Source organism: Zingiber officinale, chromosome 5A (genome assembly GCF_018446385.1).
Source record: "Zingiber officinale cultivar Zhangliang chromosome 5A, Zo_v1.1, whole genome shotgun sequence".
NCBI classification, from domain to species: Eukaryota; Viridiplantae; Streptophyta; class Magnoliopsida; order Zingiberales; family Zingiberaceae; genus Zingiber; species Zingiber officinale.
The window spans coordinates 14,125,789-14,138,582 of NC_055994.1; the positions used below are offsets into that span (position 1 = coordinate 14,125,789).

The 12,794-nt window shown below is 37.1% G+C and overlaps 1 protein-coding gene across 1 annotated transcript; it reads left to right on the top strand.

The window, feature by feature from the left end:
• Nucleotides 1-958: 958 nt before the first annotated feature.
• On the top strand, nucleotides 959-12,666 carry LOC121980239 (tobamovirus multiplication protein 3-like). Its single transcript, XM_042532210.1, has 11 exons — nucleotides 959-1,322; nucleotides 1,450-1,540; nucleotides 1,635-1,687; nucleotides 1,772-1,864; nucleotides 1,954-2,025; nucleotides 3,485-3,557; nucleotides 3,640-3,685; nucleotides 9,820-9,883; nucleotides 9,957-10,010; nucleotides 10,114-10,191; nucleotides 12,326-12,666. The coding sequence occupies exons 1-11, from the start codon at nucleotides 1,185-1,187 to the stop codon at nucleotides 12,416-12,418; spliced, it is 855 nt and encodes a 284-aa protein (XP_042388144.1). The 5' UTR covers nucleotides 959-1,184; the 3' UTR covers nucleotides 12,419-12,666.
• The last annotated feature ends 128 nt before the right edge of the window (nucleotides 12,667-12,794 follow it).

Below are 12,794 nucleotides of genomic sequence, written 5' to 3' on the forward strand. Positions count from 1 at the left end.
TTTCTTTTATTTTCCTATAAGGATAAAAAAATAAATTTAGGTTCATTCCGATTGAAAATATTCAATTAACAAAACATTATTTTTAAGAATAATACCCAAACTCATACACATTATCATTCCATAATATTATGATATCCATTCTTATTCCGATTCATAGGAGAGAACCAAACGTCATTTTATAATTTGACAAAGTTAGACCTTTCGGTAACCAACTGTATTATTAATGGCCCAACCGGTTCGATTGAACCGTCCAATCGAACCGCCGAGTTCGCATTTGTCTAGGGTTCACAATCTATGGGCCGATTTCAGAACATTCGACCGTCGGAAATGTGTGTGTGATGCAAGGCTGATGCTGATGTGTGTGTGATGCTGGAGAATGAGAACTGCTCTGATACCAACTGTAACGACCACCCTTCTCTCATCATACTTTCTCTCTCTTCATTTTTCCCATCACTATTTCTCTCTCAGCACACTTTCTCTCTTATCATACTTTTTCTCTTCTCAATCTCTCTTATCATGCACTCTCTCCTTATTTTCTTTCATCATACTTTCTCCCTCTTCAATTTTTTCCATTACACTTTCTCTCTCATCACATTTTCTCTTTTATCATTCTCTCATTATATGTTTCTCTCACATTCAACTTTCTCGCCCATCTAATTTTTCTCTAAGGGTAAAAAAAGAAATTTAGGTTCATTCCGATTGAAAATATTCAACTAACCAAATATTATTTTTAAAAATGATGCTCAAACTAATATCCATTCTCATTTCATAATACTATGATATCCATTCTCATTTCGATTTATAGGAGAGAACCAAATATCACTTTATAATTGACAAAGTTAGACCTTTTGGTAACCAACTGTATTATTAATGGGCCAACCGGTTCGATTGAACCGCCGAGTCCGCATTTGTCGAGGGTTCACAATCTATGGGCCGATTTCAGAACATTCGACCGTCGGAAATGTTTTCCCACGACCAGAAACGTGTCGACTCCGGCTCCGTTCCGCTGCCCCGCGCTCTCCGCGATGCATTTGATAACCTCCTCATCACTCTTTCCCTTTCCCATCCATTTTTATCGTTATTTTTTTTCCCCTTGGCTGTCCCTTTTTGGCTCTCTCGCCCTCAGATCCGCCGAGAAGCTTCCAGTCGCCGGAAATTTTTAGCATCGGCGGACGCGCCTACTTATGGCCCCGTCGTCGGTCTTTCTCTTGCTCTGGAGCGGCCCCGATTGGTGGGACGAGGTGAACAGCTCCCCCTTGTGGCAGGATCGAACCTTTCACACCCTCGCCATCCTCTATGGCCTCGTGTCCGTTGTCGCGCTCGTAATTTCCCTCTCCTTATTTTTCAATTACATTCCGGATCTTGCGCGCTGCGGTTTCGGTGCCTAAGTTGATCTCCCCTCGTAATGATTCGTCGTCGTGATCATTGTTCATGTTTCTTGAATTGCAGATTCAATTAATTAGAATTGAATGTAGAGTGTCAGAGTTTGGTTGGACGACGCAGAAGGTCTTCCACTTATTGAACTTCCTCGTCAATGGGGGTAATTATTCGGTCTTTCTAGTCTCCATATTCATATACTCTTTGTCATGATGCACCTGATTCACTGCTGCCGCTTTGTTACTCCTGCATTGCAGTTAGGTCACTGGTTTTTGTATTTCGTTGGGACGTTGATAAAATACACCCTGAGGTGCGCTTGTGGTCTCGTTTGGATTTTTCTGACGAGTGTTCGATGGTTCTCGAGCTTATCTAAATATGCTTGTCGGTCTTTCAGATAATTCAGCATATTCTTCTAGATTTTCCTGGTCTTGTATTTTTCACTACCTACGCTTTACTGGTGTTATTTTGGGCAGAAATCTACTATCAGGTACCATATTCAGGATTTGGCAAGTAATTTTACGAAGAATTCCAACTGAGTTGTGTGTGTGGGTTTTTCTTTTTTGCTGTTATCTTCAGGCACGTTCAGTATCTACTGATGGGCTTAGACCAGCTTTCTATGCAATTAATGCGGTTATCTATGTTATACAGGTAATTTCACATATTATTTTCTACAGTGCATATAGTAATCCTTTCTATGATTGGAAAGAATTTCTTCTAGCCTTTATATAGGTTTCAGGTTAATAGTCTTTCATTTTCTATATGTGGTTTCAATATCCCTTTTGTAGGTGTTAGAATAATTATGTTAATAGGTATTACTGGTCTAGTCTTTGGGTATCATATTAAGCAATTGTCTGTACCTTGACGGCTTTCTTTTATAAATACATCACAACATTTTTCTCTGAACCTGGTAACGGTTCATGTCCCCTCTCAGGTAACAAATTTCTCCTCAGATTGTGAATGGCAAGAACACTGCCTCTAATGAAGACTGAAGGCATTCTCTTGTCGTAGCTAGTTTATGTTCTTGATCATATTCTGAGTCTAAAGGAAGGAATATGTCCTTCTAATCCCTATTCCTTGATGTAATAGGTCCTAGATCCCACATCTCTATTCCAATCGGGTCTAATCCAATGTCTAACTTTTAAGTAGACACCATGATTGATTCAACAAAATAAGGGAGCAACTTTAAGGAAAAAAAAAAAATTGGGGGAGTGGGATTTTAAGAGGGAAAAAAAAAAGAGGTAGGAAAATTACTTTAAGAAAAGGAGGGGTTATACTTGGAAAAACTTGACGTTAGTAAAAAGAAGATATGGATCTGAAGCATTTATTTTTCATATTCCTCTTTTCCTCAAGCTGAGGTACTTCTAGTTTCTTTTTATGAGAGGTCAGAAAATCTTTTTTCAAGTAATCATATCATGTGCAAATGTTTATTCCAAATGATAATATATACTTTTTTTTCTTTGGTTATTTTGCTTATATAAATTCTTCTTTGTGATTGTCTCTTCTTTATGTCTTTTTGATTATATGGATGATGCATACCTCTGTCATTACTCTAGACTACTCAAATGATTTGTAGTATAGTAGTTTTATTGACCATGGAATGAAATTTTTTGGGTAGATTCAAGCTTGAGGGAAGTTAGGATGTTTTCTATGATTATCCTATTATTGTAGGAAATGTTAAAACCTTCATAAGATTGTTGCATGTTCATTTGTAAGATTTAAGAGGATACACTAACAAACAAGAGTGTATTTTAATGTCAAAATTTTATCACTAAACTTATTAATTTGTCACTAATGTTTTGGTGATACCAATTTCATTCTATATCTCATTGGTCTAAGTCTCGTGGTTAAAACTGTCAATGATATTATTAATTGATCTGTTAGTAAATGTAACATTAGCGATATTTTTTTCACTAGTAATTGATAAGTTATTTTACGGTATCATATACAAGATAGTGACGAAACTGTGACAGAAAGAAATTTCATCACAAATATAATCATTATAATAAATTTGCCAACTAAAATACTTTTAATGACAACTATCTAATATTTGTTGGGTGGTAAACCTCATCTTTTTGTAGTGATAGCATCTTATTTCAATTGTATGCAGATCTCTCTATGGTTGATTTTGTGGTGGAAGCCAGTCCCAGCCATGGTCATTGTTGCCAAGATATTCTTTGCAGGTTTGCTTGCTACTGTATTTTCAACTCCCCATTTTACATGTAAAGTGTTAATGTATTATGGAAACATTTTCCACTTTGGCAGCTGTCTCATTGTTTGCTGCACTTGCTTTTCTTCTATATGGAGGGAGGTATGTTCAGTCTTATCTGCCTTATGAACAGATGTGTACCAGAGATTCAATTTTTTGTTTTCATCATTCTTTTTCTGTAACATGTTTTGGAGATTTAAGTCTCATCAACACGCTGTCTGAACAAATGTGAACTAGAGATATTTAAAATTTTGTTTTTATCATTATTTTTTCAGTAACATGTTTTGGGGATTTTAAGTGTCATAGATGCACTATTCGTTTGCTCCTGTATCCAGTTTAGCCAAGGCAAGGCTTGGACCTTAGCTTTTCGAGTCATTTGTGTTTACTTGTTTGCCAGTTGTTGGTTTTGGCCCACATCCAGTTCCTAGTTTATGGGCAACCTAAAATTAGTAAACAAACATGCAAAGTGTCAAAATGTTTTGAAGAATGCCAAGAGATGTGAAAATAATAGGACTAGTTCTCTATTTCTTGCTTCTGCAAATGTACAAGAGAGATTCTATAAATACAATGTAAAGCAAGAGAAAAGTAAATGAAATACATATTTCCAAGAGGACATTAAAGGAAGCTAGGGAAGCCCAAAGGACATCTAGGGAAATGGGGAAGCATGCTTCATCTAGGAAATGAGGAACAGAGGAAGCATGCTTGCAATTAATATTTTATTTTCAACACTCCCCCTCAAGTTGGGTTATACATGTTGTACATGCCCAACTTGCCATGTAGCTCTTCAAAGTTGTTGTGTGGGAGAGCCTTTGTGAGAATGTCAGCTATTTGATGTCAAGATGAAATATATGAGAGTTCCATATTTTTGTTCGTTACACTCTTGAATGAGTTGTCGATCAATTTCAATATGCTTCATTCCCATTCTATCATGGTGAACCGGATTTTTGGCGATATTGATAGCTATTTGATTATCGCACCGTAGTTTAACTGTCTTCTCCGTGGAGATTCCAAGGTCATTTATAATTCTTTGGATCCATATTCCTTCACAGATTCCAAGAGCAAGAGCCCTCTATTCAACTTCAGCACTGCTTCTAGCCACTGCAGATTGCTTTTTGCTTCTCCAAGTCACCAAACTTCCCATTACATACGTGCAATAGCCCAAGGTTGATTGTATATCATTAACGTTTCCGACCCAATCTGCATTAGTGTAAATGTGTATGTCTATGTCTTCAATTTTTCGGAATAGTAGCCCTTTGCCCAGAGTACTTTTGATGATATTTGAGAATCCTGTAAACGGCTTTCATATGTTCTTTTGTGGGATAATTCATGAATTGACTTACCACACTTGTAGAAAATCCGATATCGAGTCGAGTGTGCAATAGGTACAGCAGTCTGCCTATAAGTTGTTGATATCTCCCCCTGTTGTTGATGCATGGTCCTTTTTAAAACCAATTCAATTTGATCCATCCATTGGGGTATCCATTGGTTTGCATCCGAGCATTCTAGTTTTCTTTAGTAGATCCGTAGTGTATTTTCGTTGTGAAAGAAAAATACTGTGTTTCGATTTTACCAGTTCCATTCCTAAGAAAAATTTTGGATCTCCGAGATCTTTGGTTTCAAATTCTCTTGTGAGGAGCTCCTTCAGTAGAGCTATTTCTTTTTCGTTGTCCCCTGTGATAATGAGGTCGCCGACATAAACAATAAGAGTGGAGATTTTGTTGTCAGTCGAGATTTTTACAAACAATGTGGTCTGCTTGGCACTATTTGTACCCGTGTTTGGTTACAGATGTGGCAAACTTGTCAAACCACGCTCTAGGGGATTGTTTGAGGTCATTCAAGGATTTGTGTAATCTGCATACTTTGTTAGGGTATGGTCTAATTCCAAATGAAACTTCCATATAGACTTCATCCAAGTCTCAGTTTAAAAAGGCATTTTTAACATCCAATCGGTGGAGCTGTCGGTTCTTGTTAGCGGCCAAGGAAAGGAGGATCCTGCTTGTGTTAAGTTTAGCGACGGGAGCTAAGGTCTCTTGATAATCTATTCCATAAGTTTGTGAGAAACCCTTTGTGACCAATCGGCCTTCAATCTTTCAACTGTTTCATCCGCCTTGTATTTGACTTTGAATATTCACTTGCACCTAATTGCCTTTTTTTCCTTTTGGTAGTTCGTAGATGGACCAAGTGCCATTTTTCTGCAGTGCTCTTATCTCCTCATTTACTGCATGCTTCCATTCGGTCTGATTTAGAGCTTCATTAATGTTGGATGGGACCTGAATGTTGTCGAAGGAGGCTATACATGCTCGGTATATTGAGGATAGCCTTTCATAAGTAATGAAATTGGAGATGGGGTGCATTGTGCATGATTTGACCCCGTAAAGCAATTGGTATCTCCAAATCATTTGCTGTGGGTAAATTAGACTCATAATTTAAGGTCGTACCTGATTTAAGATCTTGATATTGAGTGTGTTTTTTGTCTAGTATATACACGAACTTCTTCTGGTGGTGTAGGTTCGATAGGGGATGTGTTTATGTCGGAAGTAGGCTCAAGCACAGTGTTTGTGCCAAGAATAGGCTCAGGCATAGTATTTGTGTTAGGGATTATTTTAGGCTCTTTGAGATGATATTCTCTCAAGTTCTCCCCCGAATATCAGACTTGGGGTAGTATGGTTGATTTTCAAAGAATGTGACATCCATGGAGATGTAGGTTTTCTTGGTGGTAGGTGAGTAGTATTTATATCCTCTTTAAAGGGATGAATATCCAAGAAAAATGCATTTGGTGGAACAAGGGTCAAGTTTCCCCCGATGATGTTTGTGAATGTGGACAAAGGATGTGCACCTAAAGATTTTGGTGTGTGGGAGTAACTGAAGAAGTTTGGTGTGTGGGAAAGATTAGAGAAGACGTTGAACTGGGCTTTGGAGGTTGATGATGCGTGATGGTATACGGTTGATAAGGTATGTCGCGGTAGAGACGAAATCACTCTAGAAGATTTTGGGTGTGTGGGTGGAAAACATTAGAAGACGAGTTACTTCCAAGAGGTGTCTATTTTTATGTTCGACAACTTTGGAGTATCAACGCAAGAACTGAGATGAATGATACCGTTGGAGTTAAGAAACACTCCTAGGTTTGAGGTGAAGTACTCTTTTGCATTGTCAGTTTTGAGTACTTGGATGGATGTATGGAACTATGTTTGGATATGACAAAGAATTTTTCGAATATGTGACCGACCTCTGATTTGTCTTTTATTAGAAACAACCAGTGAGTTGTGTATGATCATCGACAAAGGTTATGAACCAATGATTTCCTGTGAGAGTTTTGATTCGGGATGGACCCTAAACATCAGTGTGAATGAGTGCAAAAGATTTGGATGGTTTATAACAATTTTTGGGAATGGGACCGTGTATGCTCAGAAAGTTGGCAAATCTCACATTGAAAAGAACATACTTTTTCATTAAGGAATAGATTTGGAAACAACATGGTAAGATAAGCAAAATTTGGATGACCTAACCTCTTGTGCCAAAAGATGATTTCCTCACATTTATTGAAAGTCAGATGACAACTAGGTAGAGGTGAAATCTCGTGAATAATGTAGAGTCCTAAATATAGCTTAGTCGTCTTCCCCGTCTCCGTATCCTGAAATTCACAATGATGAGGGGAGAATTTAGCACGACATTTTAAATCACGAGTCAATTTACTGATGGATAATAAATTGCAATTTAGTGTGGTAGCATAAAGAACATTTTTCAAACATATGTTTGGTGTTATTTTAGCTGAACTAACACCGGTGATTTTAGCCATTGTTTCGTTAGCAACACGAATATTTGACTCGTCTTGTCATGGCACAAAGTTATGGAATAAAGATATATCACCCGTCATATGTTCCGATCTCCTGAATTGATAATCCATCGCCCAAACGTCTTGGTTGTATTTTCAAATATCAAGAAAATACCTAAGTGGGCCACAGGATTTAAGTGGGTAGAGGAAGCAATGACCCCATCAAATTGGGCTTGAGGAGCACCATTTTGCCTTTGCTGGAAGTCACGGTCCATTTTGTCCAGCGAAGGAGGCCCATTCTCCCCGTGGTGTAAGTCGTGCATCTTGGAGGTTTTTCATAAGGGACTCAATCTGGTTTTGAAGAGCAGTGGTCGAGGCAGGCGGTGTTCCCATATGTGAAGTAGCAGTGTGCGCATGGTGGGAATGATCGGCCGTTGGCTTCCAATCGACTGGCTTTCCATGAAGGACCTATCATTTCTCCCTTGTGTGGCCAGCCTTTCGACAATGGTCACACTTGAGGCGAATTCGGTGAGGTTGATGCTCCTCAGTTCATTTCCAGGACGCTGCTGGAATTGCTACGTGTGAGCTCGACAACTCGATGGGTGTGGTTGGACCAAGCATTACCTTTTGCAGACTTTCCTCTTGGCAAATTTCAGCAAACGCCTCTCACACGCTAGGCAGCGGCTTAAGGCTTAGAATTCGTGCCTGCGAACTGTCAAATGTGGCGTTTAATCCAAAGAGGAACTTGAAGGTTCTTTTTTTAGTGAGCTTTTGCTGTGTCATTTTTGTTTGTCCATCCCGGTGATTCAAATGTGTCCACATACAAGATAGAATGTTGAAATATTGGATTGCAGAAAGGTCTCCTTGTTTGAGGTCATGAATGCTCTACTCGACTTCAAATAATTTGGAGGTATTGTCAACTTGGGAGTACGTTTCTTTCACCTCATCCCAGATGCCTTTTGCAGTTTGATGAAGTAGGGAGTGTTCACCAACCAGATGCCTTTTGCAGTTTGATGAAGTAGGGAGTGTTCACCTACTTCGTTGGTCATGGAGTTCAACAACCAGGTCATTCCAAGGCTGTTGTTGACCTTCCAAGACTTGAAATTTGGATCGTCGATTGGAGATGGTTGGGTTTGTTAGTAAGGAAATCTTCTTTCCCTTTTCCGCAAATGAAGATTCAACAGTTGGACCATTGAAGGTAATTTTGGCCATTAAATTTGAAGCCAGAGATATATGAAGTGTCAACGATGGGTAAATTGGTTGATGACATGATGATATGAAGAGGAGAAGAAGAAAGGCAGCCAGTTAGGGAGATTTCAACATAGAGATAGTTCCTTGGTAGAAAATTGCTCTCATACCATGAAGAATGCCAAGAGATGAGAAAATAATAGGACTAGTGCTCTATTTCTTGCTACTGCAAATGTACAAGAGAGATTTTATAAATACAATGTAAAGCAAGAGAAAAGAAAATGAAATATATATTTCATTAAATTTGAAGCCAGAGATATTTGAAGTGTCGACGATGGGTAAATTGGTTGATGACATGATGTTACGAAGAGGAGAAGAAGAAAGGCAACCAGTTAGGGAGATTTCAACAGAGAGATAGTTTCTTGGTAGAGAATTGCTCTCATACCATGAAGAATGCCAAGAGATGAGAAAATAATAGGACTAGTGCTCTATTTCTTGCTTCTGCAAATGTACAAGAGAGATTTTATAAATACAATGTAAAGCAAGAGAAAAGTAAATGAAATATATATTTCCAAAAAGACATTAAAGGAAGCTAAGGAAACCCAAAGGACATCTAGGGAAATGGGGAAGCATGCTTCATCTAGGACATGGGGAAGCATGCTTGCAATTAATATTTTATTTTCAACATGTTTCCAGCCATCTCGAGGGAAAAAATCTCTTGTGTGTTGCTACGGCAATTTCTTCTATATGAATGCACAATGCTTCATTATTATAGCTCCTTTTGAGATTTGGTCAAAGTTATGGTAGCTTTTAGCTATAAGAATGCCTTTTCTTATTGTCATGATTTTGCAAATGCTATAGAGACTTGATAGGGAATTGTAGAAGCTTTCGGCTTAAAATATTAAAAGAATAATGCATATTTAGTCCTGCTAGTTAACACTGGATATGCAGCTAAAACTTATGCAAAGGTTTTACTCATTCTAGTATTGGTGTCTTTCTCATGCATGATATTTAGAAACAGGCTAAACTTCTGAAACAAATAAACTTAAACGTGATGTTTTTATCTTTCTTATTAATTATTATATGAACAAAAGTTGCATGTTATTGTAGTACATTTCTCCATATGTATATCTAAGAACATTCAGGAAATGTCAAATGCATCTTGTTTTTAGTTTCAGAATAGTTCAACTTATCTTCACACCTGATGACCTTATCATGAGAACTCACTGCACCATGAGCAGACTTACTTTATGAACTGATATCATGTTATTGATAGGCTTTTCTTAATGTTGAAACGCTTCCCCGTGGAGTCGAAAGGGCGCCGAAAGAAATTAGAGGAGGTATTTCTTAAGCTACTAATGTTCATTTCTCTGAGCATTGGACATTACTGATTTCCCTGTTTTCCTCGTATAGGTTGGTTATGTCACGACTATATGTTTCATCTGTTTCTTATTGAGATGCATTATGGTAAGCGTACAGAATATAGACAGTTGCACTAAAAAACTTGTTTTCCTTCATAATCTGTTTTCTAGTATATCGGATTTATCAATCCTAATTATTGATTTTGCAGATGTGCATCAATGCTTTTGATAAAGCTGCAGACTTGGATGTTCTAGACCACCCAATTCTGAACTTCATCTACTACATGGTATGATCTATATTCTTTTGTACTGATTTACACAGCTGAAGTTTGCATGATCATGAGCGTTGCAAAATCTTAGTTACAACAGTAAAGATGTGACTGATTTTAGGTGTCTCATCTTGTACGAGCAATGTTAGTGTGAATAATAACTAAGGTCTTATTGATCATTAGAAGTCAAGAAGTAAATTTTCTGTGTTTTTAGTGTTTCCTATATGAAAACTCTTGTAGACAATGGGATAGGTTAGGTTTCATTTGTGTACTATGTTGGACTTGCCTGAATGTTATATCATGCTCACCCATGTCACTTTGAGAGCTTAAATTGGTCCAAGAAAGTGACGTGTTGACACCTTTTGGATATGCCCAACTGGCCATGTATGGGTCCTATTTAAACATGTTAGGTAAAGCCTTCTCTCAAGGTGTCTAACCAGCTTGATATCATTACTCAACAACTTGAGCAGGCGCATTCTTTTGCCAAAGAATTATGAGTAACCTTCATACCTATATCATAATTGTGTTCTATCTTTGTTTCTATTGTTGAGATTTTGATATCTTGTTCTTAACTTATAAAGGAGAACTACAATCCATGACTTGGACTTTGGTTATCTCTAATATTTTTTATCTAATATTCTCTTTCAAACCATAACATGAATATCTATCATGCTTTAGCTGGGTATGCAAAAACATAAATTTAGTAGTAAGAGGTTTAGTAAAGATGATGACAATTTGTAATTTGGAAGAAGCGTATGGTGTATTGGTGTACTAATCCTTTTAAACATTATTGGATCACAAATAAAGTGGTAGTATACCCTAATGTGATTAGTGGATTCGTTGGAACATTGAATTGTTTACAATGTACATGGATATTTTATTGTCCTAGCACATTCATTACTTTGTTAATGTTATCTTCAAGAAAGGAAAGGATTTATGTGCATTATCTCACAAGCTATGTATTCCAACTCTATATTCTGCGTCAACATTAGATTTCGTCACAACACTTAGCTTCTTTTTCAACATTACAAGTTTGTCTCCGACATACAAACAAAATCTTAAAGTGGATCTTCCATCAATACTAGCCCTAGTATAATCAACATTAGAGAAAATATAGCGTTCATTATTCTTATAAAGTGATTTTTTCTATAGAGATCCTTTAATACATTGAAAGATTCTTAAGAATGTTGCTCAATGACATTTATTAGGTCTATGAATTCACTCATAACACTAAATACGTAATATTTGGCCTATAATCATTGTATGAGTCTTCAATAACTAGAATGTCATCAAAGCTATCATTTTTAGATCATAGATTATGATTTTGTAATTGGAGTCTTGACAAGTTTGTATTTAAGCATATTTATCAAGGCTGTCGAATTGAAGTTCAAAATTGTGAATTGTAACTTTCATGTTAAGATAAATAAGTGATATACTGGTTCATCTCACTTGCCTCAGTGAGCAACAATTGAATATTCCTAATATAAAACAAGCATCTTGTTTCAAAATATCATTATATATGTAATATAGAAGGGAGATATTATGTCACTGGGGAGAACCGAACATGGAGGGAGGGCCTCAAGAGAACTTGCAGTGGCCTGAAGAGGATGGAAGAGAGGAGTCTTCCACCATATAGAATTGTGGTAGATTGAGATAATCAGCAGAGAACAGAGGGTAAAGGGACAGGGGCTGTTTGCATGGAAGAGAAAGGGGAGGGATGGAGAGGTTCTGAAACCAAGCTTAACTTGATATTTCATTCTTATGGTAAGATAGGATTAAAATGCACGAGTATATATATTTTAGACATACTAATTCTATCCAAAATTGCGCAAAAAATAGATATATCTTGGGGACGATTATTGTAAACAATTTTATTTAACATTATCTAACACCAAAAACCTAATTTTTCAATCCATTTTAAAATCAACAAGCCAGCTGTGTTTTTTTCAACTATTTATTTATAGAAGCACAAGCTACCCTATAGGTCACGAAAGACCAATGTTTTGCTTCATGGATCATCAATCACATTGTAAAGTGCAATATTGAAGCTAGCTATGCGCAATCAGTTCTTATTTCTTTATAATTCCACGACATATATGCTACTGTTATCTATTATTCAATGACGCTCGTCTTGTCTTTTTGCCTTCTACAGCTAGTTGAAATCCTGCCATCTTCCTTTGTACTTTTCATCTTAAGAAAGTTACCGCCTAAACGGGGGCTAACTCAATACCACCCGATCCACTAAGACTAGGAGATGACAGCCCCGCCGCTGATAACTAACTGTTTTCATGTTGAATTTCTCAGAAAGGAGTTGAACATATTTGGCATACTCGAGTTGTGTAAATTTTCAAAGAATTAAGTTTGCTTCTATGAAGTCCAGTGTGGATGATCTTTTCAAGTTTCATGTAGCCGTGTAAACTAAAAAAATTCACCTTGTAGGTTGATGGGCTACATTAATTCTGTAACTCCGACCTTAATATTTTTCTTGTTGCATACCCGTTGGCTTTCATTGTTTACAGATACAAATGAAGTGTAGAAGTTTGGATCATGTAGAAATCATTCTTTTCAACCACACAGTTAATTTGTTTGCAGTATTCAATCCATCTTTTGTTTTATGATCC

What these genes read in the sequence shown, in the direction of transcription:
- LOC121980239 (XM_042532210.1), top strand. Translation starts at nt 1,185, where the DNA reads ATGGCCCCGTCGTCGGTCTTTCTCTTGCTCTGGAGCGGCCCCGATTGG. An exon ending in TTGATAAAATACACCCTGAG is followed by an intron (nt 1,688 to 1,771) that starts GTGCGCTTGTGG and finishes TCGGTCTTTCAG; the next exon opens with ATAATTCAGCATATTCTTCT. An exon ending in TGAACTTCATCTACTACATG is followed by an intron (nt 10,192 to 12,325) that starts GTATGATCTATA and finishes TGCCTTCTACAG; the next exon opens with CTAGTTGAAATCCTGCCATC.